Source organism: Myodes glareolus, chromosome 16 (genome assembly GCF_982192425.1).
Source record: "Myodes glareolus chromosome 16, mMyoGla1.1, whole genome shotgun sequence".
Lineage (NCBI taxonomy): Eukaryota > Metazoa > Chordata > Mammalia > Rodentia > Cricetidae > Myodes > Myodes glareolus.
In genome coordinates this window covers 63227732-63254098 of record NC_142041.1, presented here as the reverse complement: position 1 = coordinate 63254098, position 26367 = coordinate 63227732, and the positions used below count along the sequence as shown (strand labels likewise).

General features: G+C 39.2%; 1 protein-coding gene across 1 annotated transcript in view; it reads right to left on the bottom strand.

Annotated features, from left to right (window-relative positions):
• Positions 1 to 24755, bottom strand: part of Crispld1 (cysteine rich secretory protein LCCL domain containing 1) — a 32495-nt gene extending 7740 nt beyond the window's left edge. Inside the window, exons 1-12 of the mRNA XM_048420542.3 lie at positions 24366 to 24755; positions 23142 to 23461; positions 7852 to 7970; positions 7416 to 7548; positions 6458 to 6573; positions 5676 to 5776; positions 3512 to 3652; positions 3068 to 3128; positions 2903 to 2969; positions 2572 to 2702; positions 618 to 661; positions 449 to 521 (exon numbers count right to left, since the gene is read on the bottom strand). Of these exons, the coding sequence (XP_048276499.2) occupies positions 449 to 521; positions 618 to 661; positions 2572 to 2702; positions 2903 to 2969; positions 3068 to 3128; positions 3512 to 3652; positions 5676 to 5776; positions 6458 to 6573; positions 7416 to 7548; positions 7852 to 7970; positions 23142 to 23399 (1244 nt within the window). The 5' untranslated portion in view covers positions 23400 to 23461; positions 24366 to 24755. The remainder of the gene's footprint in view (positions 1 to 448; positions 522 to 617; positions 662 to 2571; positions 2703 to 2902; positions 2970 to 3067; positions 3129 to 3511; positions 3653 to 5675; positions 5777 to 6457; positions 6574 to 7415; positions 7549 to 7851; positions 7971 to 23141; positions 23462 to 24365) is intronic.
• Positions 24756 to 26367: the final 1612 nt, after the last annotated feature.

The window sequence follows — 26367 nt, the reverse complement described above, 5'->3', positions numbered from 1 at the left end:
GTCAGCACCACCTTGGTATTTGGCTTCCAATCTTCAGCAACGTGAGAAATAAACTTCTGATGTATATACCATCCAGTGTGACATATTATTATACTAGTTCATGGGAACTATTAAAACCTCTTTGTAGCTCAAATGAGCACATGACCGCATGCATAAGTTCTGAGAATAGGGAATGACCTAACTTGGAGAAGGTACAGTAGTGGTACTCAGGTACATGTAGTATGTGATGTCTTGCTGCTCCCTCTAGGAAGCATCCTAGATCATAAGAAATTCTAAACCCAAAGAGAACTGTAATTTCAGATAAAAACAGGTTTTACAAGACCAAAATCATACCCACTAAGTGACTATGTAGGTGCATGCACAAATCTATTTTATATATGCTTATTTTAGATGTAATATGCACATATCTATTCTTACTGCATGGATGAGAGAACGTGAGAAGTATTACCTTGGGCAATGTGAGGCAGGCTTCTGAAATGGACAGAGCTGCTCCACTGTAGTTTCACACGTCACAGCTTGAACTGAACAATCAAAGCACAAAACAAATGAATCCATTTGAAGGGAAGTGAAGGGAAGTTCTTACATGGTAAGAACACAAATATGAAAGGAGAGCTAACCTGTTACTTTGGAGACCGTGAAGGAATTAGCAGAATGATATTTGCTGCAGAGGAAAAAGAAATGTCAATCATTTGCTTATGGTCATTAGCAGCAATGTAACTCCTGATACTGCTCAGGTCTTTGTCTTCTAAACAGTTTTATTAAAGCGCCTGAACAAATAGTATAAGTCCACATCACTAACTTCACAATAAACCTATACACTAATGACCTTTCTTTCCAGAATGAGCCAAACCTTTACAATAATGAGCATAAGACAAAAAAGACTGAAAAATGACAACTGCCTTAAAGGGGCAATGGTTATTCAATTATTAACTATTGTTAAAGGGTCTACTGCAAATGAATGAACCTCTTTTTATTTATAAATCATGCAGAAGAGATGGAACATAACACTAGGGATATCATTAGATATTAAAATTTTAACTTATGTACATACACTCACATTTTGAAAATATCATTTGTTATTGAGATATAACTAATTTGCAACATCATTTCAACATGGCTTACCCTTTAAATTGCTTGCTTAGTATTAAAGATGCAAAACCTTAACATTCTTTTGTTTCTACTAGTTTCAAATTCAATATTTAATATTGTTCATTTATAATGTGATCCTACAAATCAACAACTTCTCTCTTTACAAAATCAACAAAATGGATCACACTTCATATTTCATTCGCATTTCTATAGCAGACAACCAAAAATGAAGTTTAAGATAGAAAAACTGCCCTTCAATGCATCATCAACCAGCATCTGTTTCACTAATGACTATTATTTATTAATGATGATTTATAAATTTGGCTAAGTGAATAAGTCAATAGCATTATACTAAAAAGATACAGAGCCAATGACTACAAGCACACAACTGTGCACATAACAAGCCAGAACACTGATTTGCAAGGAACACTCTACCAGATTACTTTTTATAATTATAAAATCCATTTTTTGTTGTTTGCTTTTTTCAAGACAGGAATTCACTATGTAGCTCTGACTGTTCTGGAACTCCCTGTACAGACCTGGTTGGCCTTAAACTCACAAAGATTCAATTGCTTCTGCCTTCCAAATGCTAGAATTAAAAATATACACCTCTACACCCAGCAGTGAATTCCAATTTAATCTGTGAAACTTCATGCAAGTGTACACTTACAAGGAAAGTGTACGGTATGATTGCTGAGGACAGTCTTCTGCCTGGAGTTCAATGCTCTTTCACTTAGGAGGAAAAAGGCACCACACGAAGATGTTTCAAAAGACTACGCTTTCTACTTTAAATCACAGGTAAAACGTTCCATGTTTCAGAATGACATACATTACACTATTTGAGAAACACTTAAAAAGTGAATCAAGCTCTTCATGTGTTTAAATCACACCTGCATGAAAGAACATGCAGTGAATTAGCCTTCTTCGGGGTATTTCTGACATAGCTGAACAATGTATGGCTTAATCTCAAAAATTGGCTATAGTTAAAAATCTTTTTGCTTGCTATGTATAAAAGTTTTGCCTACATGTATGTTTGCTCATTCTATGTATGCATGGTTCCTGCTAATTCCACAAGATGGACTAGAATCCCTGCCTCTGGAGTTACAGGCAGTTGTGAGCTACCTTGTGGGTGCGGCGAACCAAACCCGCATCTGCTATAAGAGCTAAAAGCCAGTGTTTTTCACGTCTGAGACATCTGTCCAACCCTGAGAGCTAACTGTAAATTTGCATGCACTTACAGAATCCCTGACAATTCAGAATTTTACCATTTTTTTAAAATTTTACCATTGTTAAGCAAAATGACTTAGCTTTGAACTGGTAGGCTTTCCCCGTCTTTTTATATGTGGAAAGTCTAAGATAAAATGAACTTTGAAAATTAGCAACTGCTCTCCCATTAATTCTTCTATAATTGGGTCAAAAGATATGTTAGCTCATTAATACAACTTCATTTTGTCTGACAGAAAACATCATTCAGGTTCTTACCCAACTGTTTGAACACCATTCCTGTTGGATTTGATGAAGTAATGCTTTCTTCCTTGTCTAGTGATATCGACCCAGCCACCTTCGTTGTCTATTATCCCATAGTGGATGGCAGCTCGACAGATACTGGATTGCTTTCAGAGAAGGAAAAGGCACAGGATGTTAAATACCTTAAGCTCTGACTGACGGAGCAAAGTACTCTGTATACGACTTTAGCATAGAAAGCATTTCTGAGAAAAAAAAATCTACATTTAATGTAAGCTGTGTGTTCATCCTTGAAAACCGATGCCATATGAAAAGACTGTATTCCCAAATAATTTCCATTTCGACTTACCATTTCATAGTGTACACTCCCAATGACCTTAGCCTTACTGTCCAAGCAGCCAGCCGGGCACTCGTACCTAAGTGACAGGCATAAGAAACACCGGTTTCTCTACACCCAGAATGCAAACGCTTCTTTTATCTTGTCAGCTGATACTGAGACTCAAGTGATGCCTACCTGTTACAGGTGGTCCCTTTACACTGGTCCCGCAACCTAACTTCACAAGAAACAATCTGAGCTAAAAATAAACAAAAATGCCAAATTAGTCTTAATAACACTAAAGCTTCTAAAATGGGTTTTATGCATTTTTAAAGCTCCCAGGGGTTGTTTCAGTTTTTGTTTGTTTGGTTTTGGTTTTGTTATTTTGTTTTTTGTTTTTTCCGTGAGACAGGGATTCTCTATGTAGCTTTGGTGCCTGCTCTGGAACTCACTCTGTAGGGCAGGCTGACCTCGAACTCACAGAGATCCACCTGAATCTGCTCCCTGAGTGTTGGGATTAAAGACATGTGTCACCACCACCCAGCTGAAACGTGCTTTTTATATTCTGAAAACATGCGGGTAAAAGTGGGCAGTTGTCACCCATGCAGAGCATGAGCCGCAGGTATGCGATGAGGGCCTTACACATCTGCTGCGTGCTGATGACTTCATTTCTGTTACTGTCGTCTGATCTCGTCCGAACGTGCGTGTCGTGGACCTGAGCCTGTTGCCGTTCAATTTCATTTGTTTCTTCTTCACGTGGCGTGTAATACCTGTCTGACCCCTCTGTCAGAGGGAAAAGATTAAAAAAATATGGATTTCACTTATATGAGCACAAATTATTAATCAATGCTTCTCTGTACCTGTTAAGTAATTTAAAACTAAATGCTCAGTACTCTTTGGGCACAGGTTTTGACACAAGTTCATGGTTTTGTGTACCACACTGAAGTGAAGTACACACGATAGCCTTTAAGCCCTTAATTTTTGTCTTATTTGTGTGTGTGTGTGTGTATGTGTGTGTATGTTAGTGCCTAGGAAACATTCAGAGGACTCAGGTCTAATCTTTTTACAGTATGGTATCCATGTTTTCTTCTTATTAAAATGTCTTGAAGCTGATCTTGTTATATAGTAACATCGGGGGTTAGAAAGTGCACATTTCTCTCCCACAGGAAGTGCACATTTCTCTCCCATAGGAAGTGCATATTTTCCCCTTAAAGGATGGGCATACCCTTGCTATCTGTTACAACATCAATTTCCAGGATTTTTTTCTTTTAGAATAACTTCAAAATGCAAAGATTTTAGCTTTAAATTAGAGAATAGTTTCAAGCTTGGAATTTGAACCACCTCTCCCCTGGTGTGGACTATGTCAAGAGCCCATCTGTGTCACTCCCCTGCCCCTGGTGTGAACTTTGTCAAGAGCCCATCTGTGTCACTCCCCCGCCCCAAGTGTGGACTATGTCAAGAGCTCATCTGTGTAACTCCCCGGCCCCCAGTGTGGACTATGTCAAGAGCACGTCAGTGCCATGCGGTAAAAAGGTACTTGTTTTCACTTGTGTCCATAAACTCAGAACTTAGAAGAAAGGTGTGAATAGAGAGGAGTGTCAGTTTTAAGAGGAGTACACCAATCACTTATGAAGGGCAGAGAGGGTGTAGCTTTGGGAGTGGAATCTACCAAGACCTTCACAGAAGGAGGACGTGCTGCAAAGTGGCGAGAAATTCAGACAGAAACATGCAATATGGAAGCAGAATGGGTGTTTCCTGTCTGCTCACTGCCATTAAGGAACATTCAGTCAATAAGGAAAACAAAGACATGTCTCTCCATGAGCACTGAGCATGGTTCAAGACTATCTGTATGCATGATTTGCATTAAACCAAAAAATGCAAAGCAGAAGGTAAAATATGACCAAAAGAATGCCCAAGTTCATAACTTTTCACAAATCTTTGTCATAAGCACTATATCCACAGACATTATTAATAGGGCATTATATTTATATTTACGTGTTTTCAAGACAGGGTTTCAGCTATTCCAGGCTGGCCTTGAACCTGCTGAACAGTTGAAGGTGTTTGAACTCCACCTTCCTAGTGCTGAAATTAAAGGTGAATACTACCTCTCCTGTGCTAGGGATGCAGCTAGGCAAGCAGTCTAGTACCTGAGCCTTATGTTTACATGTTAAGACTTCACATATATTTGAGGGCACAGATTTTATAAGTTGCACAGTACGGCTGCACTTTTAAAATTGTTTTGGCATAAGAAATATAGTCTATGGTGAGAAATGGGGATGGATGCATTTTGACTCATGGTTCATGGATCAGTACAACACGCAGAGACAAACTCAAAGCACTAAAAATGAATCAAGTGAAACTGCCAGATTCTTAAACATGACAGTTGTGGAGATAACTGTCAAGGACACATTAAGATGTTCTTAAGAAACACATTCTTACTCAGAAGGTACGAGGGGTGCTAGAAGCAGTTGCCCAAAACCCTTGCTACTGTCCTGGACACATGACCCAATCATAAGTCGTTCACTACAATAACCTTTATAAAACAGTTTGGAAATAATTATTTATACTTAAAATTATACCCTCAAATTACTTGCACTAGCACGCTATAAAGCATTCATATGATAAGCAATGTGGGTTTAGACTTCTTTTCAATTTCTCAACACTGGAGATTCCACTGAGCGCTCCCGCACCGAACCAACATGAGCCAAACTCTAGTCTTTGGCCACACCTCCAAGAACAGGCACAACGAAGCAAAGCTAGATAAACCGAGGCTTTAAAGTGAGAACTATAGCCACAAAACACTGACCTTTGTAGCACAAGTTTTCTCTACAGCCGCCTCCGAAACTGGGTGGGCAAGCAGAGCAAGGTCGGCCATGTTTGTAAGGGGCGTGGCCCCACCAGTTTCCCCTGGAGAGATGATCCACTCTATTAAGACATCTTATAGCATTACTAAGATATTACAAACATCACTACATAAGCATTGGGGGAGTAATAAGCAGACATCTTAGGATAAAGACCTTTGTATATTTTAGTTATGAAATCCTTTGGGTCTAGTTTTGCATACAGTTAAATGTCTCATTATTATTAAAACTTTCAAAGTAACTCGAATTGAATTCTATTAAAAACTTAAAAATCAAACATTTACAGAAAAAAATGAATTCAAATGGATATTCGCCTATCTCGTGTATAACAATAATTTAAATCCGAGTCTCAGAATTGTTTTGTGAAATTTTAACACAATCATTCAAGTCTTCTTTACACAGGAAAATATATTTGTTTCTCAACTAATGCATAGCTGAAAAATCTGTCATAAGAATTACTAAGTATGAACTATATTGGTAATAATACGTGAGGTTAAAAACGTAGAAATGTGTTTTATGACTTTAAGGAAGATGGCGGTTTCAAATCTCCCATTCCCTTTGAGCAGTGAAGAATGCACTGAGCAACTCCAATCACTGCCATGGGAGACGAACGAAACTAAGCAATACACTCTAGGAGTGTACCTTGACAATGAGAAAAATCAACCTTAGAAAACTATTTTCACATTCGGAAAACTTTCCACGAGACACCCATGCCTTGCGCACTCACTTGGGAGAGTAATTGCACACCAAGTAGACGGCCTTGGGCCATATCTGTCCCCAGATGTTCATGTTGTGGCACAGATTGATGGCGCAGCCTATCCTGCTGCTCGTTGCCCACACCACCTGTGATAGAGAAGAAAGGCTCAGGCGGGGCGGAAGCGGAAAGAGACGGCAGCGCATCAAAGGGAGACGGACAAAGGCAGAGCTGCGGCAGCCAAGACTGCTCATCCACACTGGAGTGAGCGCTGTCAAACCAGTAGCTCGCCGGAGATCTGGGTTGGGCTTATTATTCCCTTCATAAAAGAGACTTGCGGGTCAATAGCTCTCTCTGCAATACAATGTCAGCATTTTCAAAGCACAAACGTACTAAATAATTCACAACTCTACCTCCAGCTTATGCTATGAACATTTCTATGAAGAAGTTTACTACCCAAAGTAACGGAAGTCTGTATCTTAAAGCAGAAGAAAAAGTGGAGCACTCAGAGGCTCTCCACTCCAGAACTCAGGGCAGCAGTGACCTCTGTCTGTTTGAGCCTGCCTTCCTTTGTTTCATTTAGAGACTAAAAATACTAAATATTAATACTAAATGTAAACATAGAATACAATATATATTTATATATAATATACATATTATACCTCTTGCACATATGTAAATAGTAAATGTCAATGATAAAGTATATTTTGGCATCAAATTGATTAAGAAGATGGCAAACTGCTCCTCCACCATATCTATTAGGGCCGTAGTAAAATATTTTATATGTAAAGTCATTAAAATAATCGTTTCAAGGAAGTATTTGGACTTCTGTGATGATGTTATTGCTTATGGAAATTTTGTCTATTCTATGAGATTAACAACAATACAGATTTTTGTAAATAATCACATTAAATAATACAAGAAAGACACATGGTTGTCTAGTTCAGTAACTGGATCTGGAGGAGGTGACTGTAGGTCACACAAAGCATACCTGCGTGTAGTGTGTGCACACAGGACCAGAGCATCTGAAAGGACAATACGGGTTGCACTCGTGTTCATACGGGTAGCTAAAGTCTCTCACTTCATCATACCACGCTTGCACATGAAATGTGGGAGGCCGATATCTGTTAGAAGAAAAAAATCACAAGAAACAAGAAAAGTTGGGGAAAATCTAAAACCAGTTTAGATTGGCAAATATTGACAGACAATTCCTTCTGTGTAAGCTACAAATCTTACAAATACAAATGACACAAAAATAAGCTAGGAAATCGGTGACTATTCTGGTGGGATACTGAGTTTCCTTTGTTTTGCGATTAGCTCTTTTACTCTCAGGTAGTAAAGACTAGGAAATTTGCAGTGGTAGATTAATAAACATTTCATTCATGACATTTGTGTTTCCAGAAACAAAAGGCTGTGCTTTCCACTACCTTCCCCAGTGTGCTCCCAAATTCTGTCCAATGGAGGGCAGCAGGCTTGCAGGTCCATGTTCCCACAAACATGTTTCAGCCCAGGATTCTGCAGATCTCTCCAGCTCCACATCCCATGTCTACAGGGTACACAGAACAAAACACAGACATACAATATGCACATTGGACATTTCTTCAAATACAAATTACTGGGTTCTTGTTTTCTTTCTTCTTTAATAAGAAAACACATTAGTCTGGCTTTTCCTCATCTACCACCCTGAATTTTTCCTTCCTGCTCAACTTCCTTGACTACATAGTTCCCTCTTCTAATGAGTCTACACATTTTTAGAATTGTCAGAGTGATTGCAAAGGCATTTACCTGACTCCTCTGCCTAAAATCTGGCCAACAAAATCACACAGGTATCTACTGCAAGGGATCCTTATCTAAAGCATGTTATACCTTCAGGGCTTGCCCTGGTCTAAACATCCTTTGGTTATTTGCCAGGCAGACCTCAATTCTTGGCTTTCTATCCTCTATTACCTAACATGGTCTCCTGTTACCTCTCCAGCTCTCTCAGAGAACCCTTCCTGGGATCTCAAAGCTTTGTTACATTCCCTTCTTTGGCACTATTACCCTGCATGGCAGTGTTTATTTACATGTCTACTTCTCCCAAGGGACGATGAGTTGCCTGGAGGTAGTCATGCAACTCCTCTTAGCACCTTTGGTCTATTTTCTGTGTCTCTAATATAGACACAGTGACAAATAAGTACACATTACATACATTAAAAAAATAATGAAACTGACTACAATGAAGTATACACGATCCTTATTTATGAAATTCAAGAAGGTGACTAGCTCATTTAGGAAATAATTTATAAAGAATCAAAATACAAATTGATATCTTAGTAAGTTGTCCAATTTCTGGTTTTAGTGTTCACGTTGCTACTGATTCAAAGCATAAGCTGTTGTACTAGACATAATATTAGCATCACAAACCATATAGAACTGATTTCTCTGTCCCTTTCAGAACAGAACTCCACAAGATAAATGGACAGGAAAACCGTCCCAGGAATGGAAGATTTGAATAGTTTCAGAGAGGGTTGCAGAAGAGCAGAGAGAACAAAACAATACATAAAGGTATTTAGACACCTCGAAGCCAATTGTTGACTGAAGGTAAGCTGTCAGGGAAAAGACATGGAGGAGCCATACAGCTACCACAAAGGCAAAAGGAAAATGACAATCATGGGTCTCTGTATTCCTTTGGTGGAATGTCACAAGGTTGAAACTTGCACAGTAATAGTGATATGCACATCAAGTAGAGTGTAAGAACATACAGAGTCAGTCAGATCTAAACACACACACAGATTAGTAACTTCAGAAAATGATACAAAACAATGAGAATGATAAAGAATTCTAGAATTATTAAAACTAGGAGGGACAGAAACAATGAGATTCATTTTTTTAAAGCCATGAATCATAAAGGCAAAAGGAAAGAGAATGGTGAATTCAACTGCTGCAAGACCAAAGAGATTGCAGGAGTAGGTGGGTAATGATGACACAAAGAAATCAAGACAAGAGACTGGCTAAGTAATAATACATAAATAAGAGCAATTCCCAATCAGGGATGGAGAAATCTGGCCGTAGAGGTGAGAAAGTGAATGGAAGCCAAAGCCAATCATGCTGACTCTCCCAACATTTATGAGAGAAGTGTTGGAGAAGATAACAGACGTGAAAATCAAGGTCCAAGGAGACCTGTTTGCTTTCTATAATTTTAGAAGCTGAAAGAACGCTAATATGACCACAGACTGAAAGATTCCATGAAGAAATCCTCAACCCTCCTACACACAGACACATACACACACTCAGTTGTGTGTGCACACACACGAGCACAAACATGCACACTCTTACACACTCATATATACACATACATATTCATACACACTCAAATACACAAATGCACAAATATATACAGGGATGGAAATCTTTCTTACTCATCATATAATTTTTCATAAATGAGTATTTCTTCTCTTTCAATTGTGGAAATATGGAAAATGCTTTCCCAGTCACAAACTAAAATTTTGTCTTAAGAAAGTATATTCTTAATATAGTATACCTTTATTATTTACCAGGAATACAAAAACATCTTTACATTCAAATAAAAACTAAAGTGAGGTAAACAATAGTTGAGTTTTACTAAAACTTTCTGAATTAATATCAAATATTCCAAATTATCATAGACATCAAAAGTATATGCTGCCAAAATATTAATCAGGTAAGTACTTTATTTGCAGATATAAGCAAGCTATTAACTAATTTCATTATTTATTTAAGTTAAATTGCACATTTTCATTTACAATACAAAATATTCAGCTCACTGTTGTTATCTATTTAATAAAAATTTACACAATAAATATGAATTGGATGAAGTCCTAGAGAATGGGCAAAATGCTGTCTTCTTTGTATCCAGAAAATTTGAAAAAATAATCACTTTCCCAAAACAATCAGGTTTTCAGGCAGAGTAGAGTGTCCTTAAAAGACAAAGGTTTTGTTTTCAATCTTAAAACAGTGCTTTAAATCATATTACAAAACCACACCAGCCCATAGGTTTTCCAGTAGGCCAACCTCATGCTAAAGGAGATCCAGAAACATGAGAAAAATCACAGATAGAACTTACTTGGCTAAAACATAAAGTATTTAGAGAGCATTGTGTTGGTATTTAAACACATCCTAAGCAAGGCATTGTAGAATTCCCGTCTCCTCCTTACAAGCAGAGCCACAGCGACTCGCTTCTAACAAATTGAATGAGATCCTGAGAACTGTGGGGCTCGGTTATGAAACAGAGCTTCTATTTGGTTCTCTTTTCAGATACATCTTGACTAACTTGAGCCAACACATTATGCAGCCAACCACACAGGAAAATTGGCGGGAAGGACACTGTGGAGGGACCACACAGAGGGAGCAGCAGCTGTGTGATTTCTTGGCCCAGGCTTGAGACCGGAGAGCGTACAGACCCTCAGGTGATAGTGGCTCAGGTCCAGTAAGTAAGTGAGAGCCGCACACCCACTACCCTCTCCTAAGGACCACCCAGGGGGCCCACAGAGCAGTCCTGGAGACTACTCAAAGCCAATTTCGTCTTGCTTTGCACTTGACTGTATACTCTGGGTCGTGAGGTTTTCCATAGAAACTGGAACATTTGAGAGAGGATGTACAACTGCTTCTAAAGTCATAAATCTGTGTTTTCCAAAACAGTGTTTATATCTGTAAAAATGAAATAAATTTTAAAACATGTTCAAACATGTTAGATTAATCTTCCTTAACTATAAAATCTGTCAGATGAAATACAAGGTTAACTCAGAAAGATGTTGTTAAAGACTAAAATGCATTCATCCAGTACATACTATAACCATATCGGAATATATATGCATATATACTTATATATATGTTACAACAATTAGTGAAAAAAGAGGCCATGAATTTGAAAAGGAGCAAAGAGGAGTGAGGATATAGGAGAGCTTGGAGATAGGGAAGTGAAGTGGGGAATGATGTGATTACATTATAATATCAAAAAGAAGAAATAACATTTTAAAAGCATCTAAGTATTTTATAACATGTTGAAAATATGAGAAGAAAGTCAACAAACTTCATTTATAATCATGTTTATGTAAATATATTCATAAAATCATATTTGAATATAAGGACTATAGTGAAGAATCATGTAACTAAATTTAAATTAAAATCAATATTCAAAAATATTAATTTGTAAGCATTTAAAGTGATTACTTGTCTAATCATATTTCAGTGTCTAGATCATGACCAACAACGTAAATTTTAAAAAAATTCTGAATAAAGTGTTGAAAATATGGCTGTCCTGAAAGAATTACTACAAAGATCTAATAACAGCATAGTACATATACGGGTGCTTTGGGTACATGGGTATTTTCATTCTCCAACGTATTTCAGGCTTTAAGATTACAATAATTCATACCCATACTAGTTAAATGTAGGTTGGACTCTACTCATTTCTATTTAAATTATGGTTGTAAATCAAACCAAGATGTCTCAAGAGGCTTTTTTTCCCTCCCTCTGAACTATTCACCCAGCAGTAATTTGAAGTCAACCTACACTAAAATTATCATTTCTTTATAAAATGGGTGCATGAGGTATGTCAAAGGCAAAACATGTTTTTTTTTCCAACTACATATATACCACATACCCTATGGGAAAGAATGGTAACAAATTCCTTCCAATTTGGACATGACTTCAGGTTTCAAGGACTCTGCCTCACTTGTTCTGAAAGACTCTGTAGTAAGAGGGAGCACACAGTAGGCTCAGAGATGGCAGAGATGGAGAAAGCAGCATTGCCCTAAAGCAATGAATGTTCTTAGTAGGGTTTCCTGGAAACCACTGAGATGTGATTTCTCTCAGAAATCTCCTTTCAACCAAAGCCTTGGTGGCCTTCCAGAAAGCAACAAACTAACCACTTAGAACAGTAGCTTCTCATTTTTATTTCTGAAATAGAAGCTTAGTATACAGATAAACTCAAAAGACAATTTCAGTGATCTAATATTACATAAATACTATGTTCAGCACCAAAGAGTTGTGCAAGACAGGACAGACTGTCCTTCTGGAGTAGAGCAGACATTAACCTTGCACTATTCCTACATTTTTCTACAGAATTTGTGTTCATTAATCTCATGCCACTGTCAAGGCCTTTATACCAACTTTCTTCCCTGCTGGTCCTCTACAGTTTGCACTATCAAACGTTCACATGTTTAAAGGGCTTCTTGTCAAAATGCAAATGATGATTTAGTTGTACAGGAGAGCAGTTATGAATGTCCAACACCTGGAGCCGGGACCACTAAGAACACAAAGTAGCAGGGTCTACACCTGTCCATTCATCTTTCTTGGATACTGAATTCATTAGTGTTTCTGCAACAGGACTGGTCATTCATTTTTCTTCTTCTTCATTACTCAGTTGCACCAAAGGAAAGTTTGCTCCAACGCTCTCTTTACCATACCATCTTCTCTGTAAGTTTAAACATACAATTTATCAATTGTCATATTTTCTTCTTTCTCTTTCTCCATTGTTTTGAATCTAATTTCCAGATGAGAATTTGAAAAACAGAATTCTGCTGTGTATGTGTATGTCTTCTGAGTTTTCTGTGTTTCTTAATATATAACTTGACTGACATATAAAGGACCTGACTGTCAAAGGATGCTTCCCATCTCACCAGATGCCCAAGGTGGGCAACCATTTAGTTCAGAGACAGGAAGTCCAGGTCACATGTCTCAAACATACTTGGGGTTAAGCACAAGTGGTAGAGTAACCACATAATGTACAAAAGTAAATCCTGCAAACTTGAATTCTTTTGGTGAATGCTATTGCTTTTATATAAACTTTCTGGTAAACCACAGACTACAGTGCCTTCATTATTTTTATCAACATTTAATTGAGAGGGAAAGAGTTTGCATGGGAGATATAGCCTGGTTGTTAAAAGCAGTGGCTACTCTTTCACAGGACCTGGGTTTGATTCCCAGCACTTCATGACAGTGAACAACCATCTGTAGCTCCAGTTCCAGGGGATTGAGCATCCTCTCTGGTCTCTGGAGGTACTACATGCAGGTGGTGCACAGACATACATAGAGGGAAAACACCCACACACATAAATTGTTTTCAAAAGTCTTTTTTTAAAATGCAGAGTATTTAGTCTTTAAAGGTGCCTTCTAGATATTTCAGGAGACCATAGTAATTAGAAAACTCTTTGAGTAACTGAAAAAGCACAATCTGTGATAAAGCATGTATTAGAGTAAAGCACTGATGGCGTACGTATGAGGATTTTTCATTCAGATTCCCGTAACCCACATAAAACCCTGAAAGTCAGGCACATGTAATCCCAGTGCTGGGAAGGCAGAAACAGGATTCCTGCAGCTTGCTGGCCTGCCATTCTAGGTGAAGCAATGAGCTCTAGGCGCATTAAGACTTTATCTCAAAATAAGATGCATAGGGATAGACAAAGACACCTAAGGCTGGCCTCCAGCTTCCACATGCACTTGCATACATATGTGTATATAAACACAAATATTACACACATAAAACAAGCAAAAACAACAGTCTAACTGATCAGCCCTTTACATCTTGATCTGTGGGTATGGGATCAATTTGTGACAATGAATTTCTTCATTAGGTTTATTTATAGCCTAATAAATTTTATAAAATCAAACCTAGAAAAATGCAGGATTGGAAAAACTTCTCACAATAAACTACAGTATCAACTTATATATTAAGTTTTTATATTTACATGTTGTATTACTTACTTTGATCATCATTGTGACTGAAGAATCGGCCAGAAGCAATGTCAAGAAGGATAGCCTTGTTTGGGGTCATGTTTCTGAGAATCACAGTCCACCATAACAGGGACGGTGTGGTGGAACAGCCTGGTCTGTGGCAGCGTGACCACAAAGCAGTAGCTTGTTACACAACAGCAATTAGAAGGCAGTGAACCAGATGGGAACTGAAGCTGGCATGGTCTTCAAGTATCATTCCCAATGACTTCTCTGTACCAACTACCCTCCATGTTTCAAAGATCTAATAACTTCCCAGAACATTACCATCAACTGATGACCAAGTGTTCAAACACATGATCCTGGGGTGGCATTTATAATCAAACTGTAAGAACTACCAATATCTTAGATTTTTGAAGGTGAATGAAAAACTAATTGTTTGTATTTGCTATACTTTGAAGTGCCTTGAGTATTTTTTAAAAAGGACTAATAATGAAAAAAATTCTTTCATAAGTTAGTGAAAGAAAGCTAAGAAAAGAAAGAAACTAAAACCACAGTTTACCCCCCCAAAATTCCATTTAAATCAAAACCAATATCAGAATCATTCAAATGAAAGTTCACATACTTTCCACAAAACTTCTGTCTTCACATTCTATGATATCTGCATTAATAATTCTTCCCTAAAAGTGATAAATTAGTATCTTTCCAGCTCGTGAGAGCTACATAAATCCTATATTCTCAGTTTCCCTTGATTGCTAGGACAATTAAAACCAGTTTGATAAGCAGAATATTTTCTATGAGACTTCTAAGGACTAGTGAATTAATAAATGATGATAATAAACAAGGACTATGATACTTTCTATGTATGTATATGAATGGACACACATACATATGAATATATATTTTATATGTATATACTGTGGGTATGTGTAGAATGGCTTTCAAGTATTTCTATTTGAGAACAATTATGATAAGCAGTCTTCATTTATCTATGCATTGCCAACTCAGATCCTGCTATGCTCTGCACTCCAAAGGCCCAATCACACTTAACTGTTACCTGAGCTCACTTGTCCCTTGGATTCTAGCTGTATTTAATCAATGAAAGACAGGGATTAGTCAGAGAATAGATATATATTTTCTCTCCCAAGCCAACTCCTTTTCCATGGTATCCTCCAACACAGCTCTGCATCCTCAACCCAGGCCATACCATGGTGTAGTCCCACTTTGGAACTCCTAGCAGTGTGGAGCAAGTGGGCTTGCAGTAACTCAAATCCCACTTACATTCAAGTCCAAGTCCCTTGCGTAGAATAACCAAAGATGCTATTTCCCAGTTAGCAACCCATCATGCTCTCTTCAGTCTTGTGTGCTTAACTCAGCTGATGTATTTTGCTCTAGAGCTCACTAGGAAAACCAAAAGCATTTACACTAAAAAGGATCTTTTCTTTTTATCAAATAAATCCAACTGTTTCCATGTTTGTGGCCTCTGATTTGCAGCTAGAATAAATGAACTGACATTGTGTTGGGTGACACTTCTTCCCTCTTATGCAAGTCCTTCCCTTAACTTGAACACAATTCCTCTATAAATAAAGAGCAAATGTGTTCCCATCATCCCCATCAGTCAACCTCTCATTTCTCTGTCTTTGTAGCAACATCTCAGGGAGTTAAGGTGACTTCACAACCTGTTCATCTCCCTTTTCTCATCTCTTCAATAGGTCTTCTGGGCACCCCTCGCCTCTGACATTAACGAAAGATACCGATTGCTTCTACAGTGACGAAACCATTACTTATTTGTCTTCACCTTATGAGCTTTTCAACAACACTGACAGACTGTTGACTTGTTTGTCTTCTCCTCCTGCCTCAAGGGATAGCTGTGGATGCCCATCTACTTCTCTACCCATGGCTGAGTCTTAGCATTCAGCTCCTTTGCTGCCCTTTCCTTTGTTTTAACACCCATCGGTTGTGTTTCAGGTTCAATCCAAAGCATTCAATGGACAAAGGTGCCCATAACAATATTCTCTTTGATTCGAGCTGTTTCACGCTGAGTGACTTCTGCCAATATCGACCACCATCCTCTAACTTTTATCCCAAGACCCACGTCTTCATGTCTATCATATTTTTTGCACCTCATTCACCTTATGTTTGTGAACTTGTTGATGTTCTGACCATTAGTACTTTTCTGAAACTCAAGTACAATGTCTGGAGCAAAAAATAGTATTACGCCAATATCTACTGAATATAACACATATCTGAAACACAAACTTAATATAAATAAATTGTTTCAATAATTTTAAAAACCTTATTACCTATTTTTAAAATTATAAAGACAACAAATACTCAGGAAAAAGTAGACAGATACTGCAGATCAGTGATTTTCAGTCTATGAGTCTAAACCCATTTGAGAATTGCATATCAGATCTCCTGCATATCAGATATGTACATTAAGATAGAAAGAAGTAGAAAAATTACAATTATGAAATAGCAATGAAATAATTTGATGACTAGATGTCACCACAAAGTAAGGAGCGGCATTAGGGTCACAGCAGTAGGAAGCTTCAGAAGCGCTGCTTTAGACAGACTTGACATAATGTGTTATAATATAATACTGGTAACATTTTGAGTATATAAACTCATAACAGGACCGAGTGAGTAAATTTGAACAACAACAAAGAGAGAATAATCCCAAATTACCATCATTCTCGCTGTGATTATAATTGTATAAATGAATATTTTCAATTTTTCATGAAGGTACACAATAAAGACAACTGAATATGCAAAGGAACTACATTTTCATATAAACTGTCAATAAGTTTGAGATGTGAAGTTGAAAACTTTCACCTTGAAAATATTTAGCACTGTGAACACTATCAGCTCATATAAAATGCTGCTTAATTGGAGAAATAATAATAATAATAATAAAAGACATGTTACTTTCTTCTATTTTATTCTTCTTTGAACCAGCCTTGGAACAGCTCAGATTTCTAGTGGCTCCCATGAAATCAAAGACACCATAGAGCCTTCTTGTTCTCATTGCTTTTAATTATTAAAGCATCATTTACAAGTTACTTACCTTCCTGCTTTTCTCCATTTAGTATTCGGTCCAACCCATTTCGTTTCTCTTCTCTGTTTTCTTTGCAGTTCCTTGCCACTGTCCACACCTCTAGTCTTTAGAAGCTCATGTCTTGAATGTCTCTATCTATAGAGATCTTAGCTCTCTTTATGACTTTAATGTCTGTATGCTCATAAACCATACCTTCGCAGTGCAACCAATACATCATTACCCTACTGCTGCATGTCTTAACCACATCCTAATAAATTCGCTTGGATATCTACACAATGTCCAACACTGAGCTCTAGCTTCCTCTAACAACAAATATTATATACTAACTGCTCCCATTTTAGAAAATGACATCTCCAATGATGCCAGTTTTTCAAGAGGGCATAGCCATTTGCCACGTGCCAAGCATAACAATACTACCTTAAAAAATGAACTCAATGATCCACCCCTGATAACACAACGATGATCTGAACAGAAACTGGCCTCTGTGCTGTACTGTCTCATGCTAAAGTTTTCATCTTCGGTTACAGAGGAAGTAAGAGACAACTTTGGATTTAGGGAGAGGAGGTCAGACCAGGTAGGCAAACAACTAGCCACTCTGTTCTGAAAGAAGAGCTAGAGTGTGGTTCTGCCTCCTTTAATCTCTTGGGCTTGTATTGAATAGAATGTAATCAGTGATTTCTAGAATCTTCACAACATTCTGAAAGTCTTTTCAAGTTTGTAGGATGCATAATGTTTTCCATTCATGGTAAACCAGAGTGGTAACTACCACTAATTTTCAAAATTCTGCATGATGGCTTGGATAGACAGGTCTTTCACAAGGAAAGGGAATTCTGTCTGCGGGCTGCCTGCTAGCCGAGTCAACTCTATGTGTCTTGGAACAAGGCTTCTTTGAATTTTTCAGGATAAATGAATTGCAACGAGGTCATGTTCATATTCCTGCCACTTCTCACCGCCTTTACACTGCAACCTATTCCTGGTCACTATCAATTTGGCAACTGCTGCCGCATCATCGTATTGTACACAGCTAAGTTTCAGGTACCTACAGCCCATTTCCAGGGGAGTTGGGGACAATTCTAAAACCATTCCCTCTTCTATTCAAATGCTCAACTGGATTTTTATACTGATTAAAGGTGACCCATAACATCTCCTCAATTAAATCTCTGCCTTCATTTTCTATTCGACTCCTCAGGGGCACTCTCTCTGTGATATGGGGCAATTTGTTGATAGTAATAAAATCCCCAACCCTCTGGACCTTTTCTCACTACTTTTCTCGCTAAAGGAATAGATAAGTAGCTTCTATTTGAGAGAACATTTAATTTAACTTCTTTCTTCTGTGTATTCTCCACAGTTGTTTCAGTTATTATTTTTGTAAGGTTTCATTTCAATATATTTTAGAATTTAATAATATTCAAGCACAAACATTTACTGAATAGATAATTATTTTACAGATGTGGGCACTAAGATGTAAAGATAAATATGGTATAATCTTTACCCTTTTATAAATTCAAAGTCTATGAAAGGAAATAAGACAAGTATATATTTCACTGAAAACTTTAATATAAAGAGGGTCCAATAAAGTACTCTAGAATGGGGCAGAAGGACGGGCACATGGAAAAATACTTTAGAAGAAGGATGACCTCTGAGCTCGATTTTGAGGGGTAAACTGGAAAAGGTGGAACACAGGCATCGAAATGTAGATGACATGAGCGGGGAAAGCAGCTGCAGGAGCATGTCCTTCATTAGGAACAGCTTCATTAAGTGTGGCAGTGTGAAAACAGGTAGCTGAGGCCCCTGGTGCAGACTGCAGGGGTTCCCTTGCTTAGTTAATTCTAAATACTTCTAAACCATGGAGGAGTCCAAAGAACTTTTGTTCAACTGAGTGACCAACACAGACAAGCTGAGGGGAATTTCAGCAATACCAGTAGAGAAAGGATGTGACCTAAGCTATACAATAGGGAGGAATTCATGCAGCCTGCTAAAGGGGAAGCTGTGGTGCCAAAGCATGTGTGAGTTAAGGAACAGAGGTGACAATGGAATAGAAGAGATGGGCTGAAAGGCATCCATGAGACAAATGTTATGAATGGATTCGCAGATATGTATTCATGGGCGTGGGTGTGCAAATCAGATTTGTGGATTTGAAGATGAATGCAATTACTTGTCTATTTCCGGGAGAGGATTGAACAGACGTCATAAGCCCTAAGCTTTCTTTTGAAGTTACTGTGGAATGACTCTACATGGAAACCACCCCATGCATACTAGGAAACACATGAAGGAAATGCAAAGAGAGTTGCCAGATGGAAGTATGGGAGACAGAGCCAGGAAAATCTGATGTTATTTAAATAGAATTGATAAAACAAATCCCAGAGAAGACCATTTTCAAAGTTGAAGAAAAGGAGATGACCAAACTATATGAATGAGACATTATAAATGTTGAAGAAAAGAGCAGAGATGACCAAACTCTACCACGAAGTCGTAAACTCTCATGATGACAGGCTAGAAGAAACATGTCCATTCCACAGAATCAAATATCAACTTCAATGCAACTCTGGGCTTTGTATTTTTCCACGACCTTTACCACTGAAGCAGCCAGGGCCCAGAAGGGTAGCAGACTTTCAGAGTTCACATTCCAGTAAGTAAGAGGGACAAAATGTGAGCCTGTTGCTGTATACATCCAAAGCCAGAGTTTTTACTTGGTAATCCCCGGTCCCTTCATTTGATGCCCTAAGGCTCAATTCTCAATGCACCCTAAACCAAATGCAGGAAATCATGATTGACACCACTAATTGAATGATTCACAAACAGCACTCACCCCAGAGTTACCCATGAAAAGCTCTGGGAAGAGCATTCATTACACTCAGTTCCCTTGGCGTCACCCAAGGCATGATCAAAGAATATTGTGTCCCCATGATGTGAGGACTTCAAGCCTATCTAGTCTTTTCCTCTGTCAAACTGTAAGCTCTTCAAGCAAAGGCATAGCTTTCAACAGTGATGTTTGAACTCTGCAAGTTAAGTGAGGATAAGGGCTGGAGTGTCAGTGTATGGTCTGGATATTGTAGGACTGAAATAGGAACCAATTATAAGTAAGGAGAGTTGTTATTTCAACAGTTGATCTGAAAAGACATATAGAGTACAAGAAGACATAGGAAGTTACCCAGGAAACGGGACTATGGACAACTTTTAGATTTAAGATTAATTTATTAAATTAATTTTAAATTATGGAGCTAACTATACTCTAAAAGGCTGATCAGTATCTGTACTTTCACTCCTATGAAATTCATAAAATCAAAAATTTTCCCAATAATCACTTTTAATATCCCTTCAGTGTGTACTCTAAAATTAATGTCTCCCAGTCTTACAGTGGGGCACAGAGCTCTGCAGTCTGGTTAAAGCCAGCACACAGATCCAATGTTAATAGTATCTAGGGCAACACAACATAAACCCTGGCTGCTTTCTCAACCTACATTTCAAGGATAGAAAGAAACCAATGAAACAAAAATAAAACCCAAATAAGCATCCTAGACTAGATCTCATAATACTCTATGTAGTTATTGTTGGATTTTTTTGTTTTTATTTTGTAAGTAGACATGAGGAAAAAAATCATAGAATATTTCTTATAATTTGCATATAAAATCACACACAGAGGCCCTCACATTCCCTATTGTGAGACTGGACTTCTAAATTCTTTCTTATTTTAAATATGGAAGGACTGGAGGGACTGGAGAAACAGTTCAGTCCACAAAGTGCTTGCCACACAGACACAGCGCCTTGTTCAGATTCTCATGCGTGGGGCACTCTCCTGCGCCAGGTAAGGTGGTGGTGTAATGTGACCAGAGGAGAAGCACAGGAAAACTCATGGATCGCATTGGCCTCCTAGTCTTGCTGATTCGGAGGATTTCAGGTTCAATAAGAGACCCTACTCAAAAAAATAAGATGGGGAGTGATAGACCTCCACATGCAAGCACACAGCAATTGCAAGAGCTCCCAAAAACATACATGTGCACACAAACATATGGCACATACACACAACCACACACACATGAGGCCATCCAAGGCTAGCCACCATGGAATAAATGTACAGTGGTCAACACAAGCTCCACAGTTTGCTCTCATTGAAGGCTCAGTAAAGAAGGAAGGTAGAGAATTTTTCATCTTAAACTCTCCAAAATAAACATAATCTGTCACATCCTTCGTGGAATTTTGAGAAGAGTGAGCAATCGTTTTAGACGTCAAATGTAAACGGTGTAAGGAAGCCTAAAACTCCATTACTTTTTTTCTGCAATGGTATATTGTCACCTTGTACGATGTATCTTAAAGTCTTAAACTACAGGCTATCTCAATGAATTATCAGAACCCCTCCTGACATGGCATTTAAGGAATGTGAAGCAGATTCACATTAGCAAGTGGCTATTCACACACCTGTCAGATGATGCCAGAATTCCCACTTTCTACATGAGCCCTAATTCCCAGTTTCTGATGAAGTGTCTTGAATACTGAATGCTTCTTTAGGGTAAAATAATTTTCATGCAAGTGTTAAAATAATGTAATGTACTATTTTGTAGCGGGTCATGAAATGTTAGAACTGCCATGTTTCTAGAAACATATCTGAAGGACTATCCCCCAGGACTGAGATAAATACAGGGAGAAAAGGGACAGCTGAGATGCACTGAAACTGTGTCACCCTCCAATGTGTCTAAAGGAGAATTATGCTGTTGAACGCTCATTAAATATGTTTTACTGACTAGAAAAAAAGACATCATGAGTGAGGTAAACCTGACCCAGAAAGACAAATACAGTGTACTCACTCATAGACATAAAGCAAAGAGCAACGAGCCTGGCTACAACCCCAGAGAACCTAGGTAACAAAGAGGACCCTAAGAGAGACATTCACGGATCTGCCTAGGAAGAGTGAAAAAGACAAGATCTCCTAAGAAAACTGGGAGTGTGGAGAGCAGAGGGGAGGGCAGAGGGGGAGAAGAGAGAAGGGGAAGGGAGTTGAGGAAAAATGTATAACACATTCCTGTCCAAACAATTGAAATGAGAAGGATTTAATAACAACAAAAAAGATGAAAAAATATGTCTTCATATGCTGTCATTAAAGTATTTGCTGTCAGACCGCTAGCAGGGTGCATTCTGGGTTCACAGGAGTAATACAACACAGTTTGAAAGCCTGTGTAAATACACAAGTTATGCTAAATATGTTAAAGAACTAACTTTGTTTCCCAAACAAGTTTATTTATATGAGGTGATTAGGGACAAAGTGATTCTTTGGAATTTAATTCTTTGCTGAGATTTAGGTTTAAACTTTGAAGCTTACAAACAATAAATACATGGAGGTATCCCAAGGCTAAAACATTCTAACATAAAACAAGTAAAAAGTGACTTGCATATTTGCAAGAAACAAAAGTCCACTTGGGAACATACCTGTGCTCTGACAATACAGAACTCTTCACAAAGTTCAACTCCATTGTGTACAGAGAGTTTCTACTGAGCAATAGGGCATAATCTTTCTACTAAGCAAATCGAAAGTCAATATGGAGGTCAGCCAGATGGCTCAGCCAATAAGCACCAAGCCTGATGATTTGAGATTGATGACCTGAATTCACATACTAAAAGAGAGCCCTGACTCCAGAAAGTTGACGTATGACTGCCACCCCTCCATCATGACATATGTTGAACCCCTGCACAAAAATAAATATATGCAATAAAAGACATCTGAAGTCAATACAGAGGCCATTTAGGAGGGTGGCAACCGTCCATCAGGTCAGAGCAGAGGATTTTAGGAAAGAGCTCTTAACAACAGGGACATGAAAGTAAGAGTGTGAAGATAAGGGTATAGTCAAAGAAATCTTTAAAAAATGAAAACAGAACAAGTGGTGAAAGGATTAAAGAACGGCACGAAGCAATTTACCTACGGTGCTAAATGCATCAATAAACATTTCTTTGGCATATACCACGTGAACAATGTCTTACCATGTACTCCATATTAGAGGCGGTTGGGTACACCTGACTTCGCAGTTTATTATGGAGATCCAAGATGCTCTGCATGTCATTGTCCGTGATGGCTCTTTTGCCTCTTTGCTTGGCTGTCCACCATTCACCGTCCTCATCCATGTACTTTTCCAAAAGTTTCTCCAACAAAGTGGCGTTAGGAACCACCATAGCTGGAACCGCTCTAGCCACGAAGAGCAGTGTGGTCACTCGGAGCCACTCCCGCGCAGTACACATCATAATGAATGGCCTCGGGGTTTCCCCGGGAAAATCTCCAAGATAGGCTCTTCCACGCCTTTTGGCTATAAGACATGTCACGTGATTAAGATGAATTTATTTTCTAATGCCAAACTTCAACAAGTAAGCACTCAGTTTCTGAGAACACCTTTTCTATAGCCCTTATTCCCCCACAGAGAATTTTCAACAACACACTGTTTGCATAAAATATTTTTCCATGCTACCCATGAAGCCAAAAGTCAAGGGCGAGAGTAGCCAGGAAGCGAAGCTCAAGGTTTGAGAATAATTTCTGAATTTCAAGATTTTAAAGAACACAGATTACATTTAGCCTTCATTGAATACAATTAGTACAGTGTTTGTTTCTATCTAGAGGTTCTTTTTTTCCTGAATAAACTTTCAAGAGTTTTTGTTGTTTTTAATTTAAGGCGCAATAACCCGATATCTCATTTGTAGTTCATAGCAATTCATAATGTCCATAATAGTCTGAAATTGCAAGCGAATTTTTACACTATCCATGCCTGTGCCCACGGGTACCCGGAGAGGGCCCGGTGGAACACTGCGAAAGAATGGCCCAGGTCCCTGAAGCAACTTCTCTTTGACCGGCGCGGAGATGAAGAAATCAATTACATTCCCTGCAAAGTTTGTGCCCAACTTGTGAACCATACTCTACCAAGAGCTCTCCTGGAGAACTTCAGAACAAGTTCCGTCGGACACAGCAGGAGCCCACAGTTCACTGAACCGAGCAAAGAGGGCGAGCCCAGCACAACGTGATACCAAAAAAGTTACTTGCAGGAAATAAGCCAGGCTCATCTCTGTAGCCACGGGTTCCTGCCTTGTAACCCACCTACCCTGTCTGGGCCAGACCTTTCTCTATAAGTTGGTGTTTTCACTAGATCGTGTTTCCAAACGGGGAGCTAGGAAAACCTGGCAGCTGGATCGCTCTGGATGCAGCTTGTGAATCGACCTTACCTCTCCAGTGTGATGTTCCCCGGGAGAGCTGAGTCGAGCAGGACAGCGGGTCCCGGCAGCTGCCCCCAGCCTCCACACAAGACTGCACAGAAGCGGCGACTGGAAAGGACCGGACCACAGCGGGACTCTGAAGTCCCTACCTCTGTGACTCCTCGCAATCCTGGGAGGAGAAGCGAATGCAGGCTCCGAAGTTAGATAGATGAGTGGGCGCGGAGAGCAGCTCGCCCTGAACAGTGGGCCCCCCTGTGTTCCTGAGCCTTCGGTGCTGGAGGAGGGGTGGGGCAAGGGGAAGGCTCGGCTGCGACTGGCGACCTCGAGCTCAAGTCCGGTGTAGTCCCAGCATGCAGAGCCCAGACGCCAGGCGCTTCCGCAGCTCCCCAGCGCTCGCGGGCATTTATTGAGGTCCCTGCGCAGACACGTGACGCCAGAGCCCTCCTTGCCCACCCCCACCTCCACCTCCACCCAGTCCTGGCCCGGGGCCCACGAGAGTTGACTAGCAGCAAGCCAGGAGCTTTCGGAGGTGTGCTCTGGGCCTCTGTGACAGGGGCGGGGATGGTCTGGACCTTAGAGGAGGAGAGCCCCTAACTTATCCCTCCCCTCCTCAGCTCTTCTGCTATCAGGCACCCTCCCCTAGTTTCTCTCTGATGAGGAGCTAAGCCTCCTGCATAGCTTGGCTGCAATGGAGCTGGCCCCAGTACCTGAGGTGGGTGGGCGTCAGGTGTCCTCAGAACCTTGAGTGTTGTACACACAAAAGGAAATCTAGGGGGCAGGATGAAGAGAGAATCTTGAAACTTTATTTTATTTTATTTTTTAATGTTGTCTTATGGGGACCCATAGGGCTCTAGGACCTAGTTTCTGGAAGGGGGAAGTCATTCTTTCGCTTCTAAGCCTTAAGGAGGACCAGATGGAGTAGGGGTTTTCAGACTATTGGGGTGGCTATTGCCTGACAGACCTCCACTTCATTCAGTCATAAAACATGCAACATTGACTGCTCAAATGAGATTACACCACTTGGCATTCGTGAAAATAAGAGAGGGTCCTTTAACTAATTTATCTTTCATAGATTCACAGGAGTTTAATTCTCAGTCTCAGGACAGACAGTGAGAAGTGGAGCTCCCTCATTGCCCACGTTGCAACCTGAAGTAGAAATTTACTAATTTTAAATGTATTACCTGTCGCCTTACTGAGTGCAACGTTGTACATGCACATTTTTATTTTGAAGTGGGTTATTTAATTCTGCATAGCATCTCTTCTTTTTATAAAAAAAATATTTATTTATTATGTATACAGTGGCCTGTCTGCATGTATGTCTTCACACCAGAAGAGGGCACCAGATCTCATTACAGATGGTTGTGGGCCACCACGTGGGTGCTGGGAATTGAACTCAGGACCTCTGGAAAAGCAGCCAGTGCTCTTAACCTCTGAGCCATGTCTCCAGCCCACATCTCATCTTTAGTGAATCCTCATCTCAATTTTCTTTTTAATATCTGGAGTATCTTACAAGACCAAATAAAATCCTGTGACATTTTTCACAGGCTCTCAGATCATTCCAACCTCTACCTGCCCCTTTCCACTACCTGTGCCTCTGTGTTGCCTGGCACAGGGAAGAATGGGAAATAGACCGATCAGGAGGAGTAAATTGTGGACCATATAGAAAATTCTTTAGGTGTAGTCTCACAATTTTTATCTTCAGCCTCTGAAACACAAAATGTCTGTAAATTTGTAGGTTTGAAATAATTCATGATTCTCATGCCTGGCATTCAGAAAACTGGCTTTTGTATTCACAAGTGATAAGCGGCTTCGTGGTATGAGTTTATCATAAAGGAATGGTGGTATTGCTGAAGATGGAGTTGGTGTCTGTCGTAGGTATCACTGAAAACCATGAAGGGAATTGAGTTAAGCCTGTTGAAAGTAGTTGCATATACTTGAAATATTTGAAAAAGACTTTAATTGGGATTAAAGAAATTAAAATGCCAAGAATTTTGGTAAAGAAATTATTACA